Source organism: Charadrius vociferus, unplaced genomic scaffold, assembly GCF_000708025.1.
Source record: "Charadrius vociferus isolate BGI_N301 unplaced genomic scaffold, ASM70802v2 scaffold2018, whole genome shotgun sequence".
NCBI classification, from domain to species: domain Eukaryota; kingdom Metazoa; phylum Chordata; class Aves; order Charadriiformes; family Charadriidae; genus Charadrius; species Charadrius vociferus.
This window is the reverse complement of record NW_009649494.1, coordinates 8,359-10,554: the sequence shown is the minus strand read 5'-3', so window position 1 is coordinate 10,554 and position 2,196 is coordinate 8,359. Positions and strand designations below refer to the sequence as shown.

Sequence of the window (2,196 nt, the reverse complement as noted above, 5' to 3'; positions counted from 1 at the left end):
CGCCCCGGCGTCCGGCTGGGAGCGGGAGACGTCCACAGGGTTTGAGGGGTATACGTGTCTCTCTTTTTCGGACACTCCCCTCCCTCAAGCTCAAAGGAGCTGGCGTCTCCCCTCCGGTTTTAGAGACGGGACGGGTGCCCCCCTTCCCTCCTGCCGGGCCAGGGGTGTTTCCAACTCGCCCCTCGGCCCCGGGAGGGCGACGCAGCCCCGTTTTGGTAAATCCGGTTGGGAAGATGAGGCACGCAAAGAGCTGGCAGCGGGGCAGACACAAGAAAGCAATGGCACTTCCCCCCTCCTCCCACCCCCAACCACCAGAAACTCATTAAATGTATATTAAAAAAAAAAACCAAAACAAAACAACAAACCAAAACAAAAAACAACCGCGTATCGCTGGTGCCGAGACTCTCCCTCGCTTCCCGCGCCTGACACCGATGCGCCCCGACAAGCACTGCGCAGAACACACCGCCGAGAGACACCCCCGGCCGTCGCCGCTCGCTTTTTCGACTCAATTCGCTCCCCCCATCCCACCCCCGAGCCCACGCCAGCCCCGGCTGAAGGTACGGACAGGCGAATGGCATTACATATTGTGGGTCGGTATGAGAGTGCTGTGCCCGACCGTGTGCGTAGGTACAAAGGGCTTCATCGGAGATTACCTTGTCCGCTGAGGTTGGGGTTGGTGTAGTCCCAGGTATCCTGGTCGTTCTTGAAGACGTTCAGGCGCGTGGGCTGCGAGGAACAGCGGGAGAAGCGTCAGGCTTCAGCGGCGTCACCCCACCGAGGGATGTGCGTGCTGCCGGCGGGGAGGCTTACCTTGGCGTATTCGATCTTCAGCGTGCAGCACCCCGAGTAAATGTCGGCCCCGTTGAGGGACGCCTTGGCTCGCTGGGCGCTCTGCACCGAGTCAAACGTTGGCGGCGTTAAGGACGTTTACGGAAACGGAAGCGTTTTTAGGCTGGGTTTTGCTGTCCGGGAGGAGGGATCCCACCGCGCCGTGTGTCGGGCGTCGCTCCCCGAGCACGCAGGTGATTTGGGGAACCCTCAGCGCCCTCCCCGTAGCTGGCCAGGGCACGCCAGAGCACGGCCAAGGCAACCGGTCTGAGACAGAACCAAACCAACCCACAGCACAAAGAAAAAAAAGCACGAGAGAAGCAGCCCCGGACTCTCAGGGCACAAGGATATTCCACCATGGCCTGGACACCGTTTTTCCTGAAGATAACGATCCTCTGCACCGGGCCGCAGGGGTTGCAGATGGTGTAGAGCACGTCCTGCGGGACAGGAGAGGCGAGAAGCAGTGAGGGACCCGGCTGAGGCCCGCCGGAACCTCCCCAAAGCAGCAGGTGCCAGGGCTGGGAGAGATCCGCACGCCCGGTTCCACGTTCCCAAAACCCTCAGGCTTTCCCCCGGCGCGTCACCCACCGTCGTGATAGAGTAGATGGGGTTGAGAATAGTGAAGAGCAGGACGTTGTTGACACCCCTAGAATCATCCGTGTCCCCAGGGCGAGATATCTTCTGGCTGGTGGAGTAGTTAACGAAGGCGGGGTGACCAGCGATGTAGATCTGGTTGTCCGCTGCGTAATTAACAGCGTTACAGGCGCCGAGGATGTCCTCAAACTCCACCAAGGCTTGTCTCTTCTTGGGCATCACCACCACGTAGCTAGGACAGCGAAGGCCGCGGTCAGACTGACGCCGTGATGAAGCCACTGCCACCGCGCGTGTTCCCCCCACAACGCATCCCCTCACCTGATGGGGCCAAACTCCTGCAGGGCCTCCACGAGGTCGGCCTCCACGACGCCATCGATCAGCCCGCGGATGTGGACCACCGGGGAGGCGGGCGTCTTGTGGGGGTCATCGTAATTCCTCCACGACGCCATCGATCAGCCCGCGGATGTGGACCACCGGGGAGGCGGGCGTCTTGTGGGGGGCATCGTAATTCTCCTAACGGGAGAGAAGGCGGTCGGCTCAGTACGGTGCCTATTCCCCGCCCCCCCCCCCAAATTATACACATCTGGGGCTATACAGAAAAAAAAACAAACCCAACCCCCCCTGGGGAATCTCAGCCCACCCTCGGGGGTCCCATCTCAGCGGTTGAGAACGGTTTTGAACTGGATGTGACCAAAGAGCTCCCGCACAGGGCCAACCCCCCGCAGGGCCCCGCCGCCCCCAAACCTCCTGCCAGAGGCTCTGCAGCCCCTCAGG

At 61.3% G+C, this 2,196-nt stretch overlaps 1 protein-coding gene across 1 annotated transcript in view; it reads right to left on the bottom strand.

Moving 5' to 3' along the window:
* The window catches only part of HNRNPL (heterogeneous nuclear ribonucleoprotein L), a gene marked incomplete at its 3' end in the record, with an annotated part of 5,484 nt that extends 3,634 nt beyond the window's left edge, over positions 1–1,850 (bottom strand). Inside the window, exons 1-5 of the mRNA XM_009890005.1 lie at positions 1,741–1,850; positions 1,417–1,654; positions 1,180–1,265; positions 811–907; positions 652–726 (exon numbers count right to left, since the gene is read on the bottom strand). Coding sequence (XP_009888307.1) covers positions 652–726; positions 811–907; positions 1,180–1,265; positions 1,417–1,641 — 483 coding nt within the window. The remainder of the gene's footprint in view (positions 1–651; positions 727–810; positions 908–1,179; positions 1,266–1,416; positions 1,655–1,740) is intronic.
* Positions 1,851–2,196: the final 346 nt, after the last annotated feature.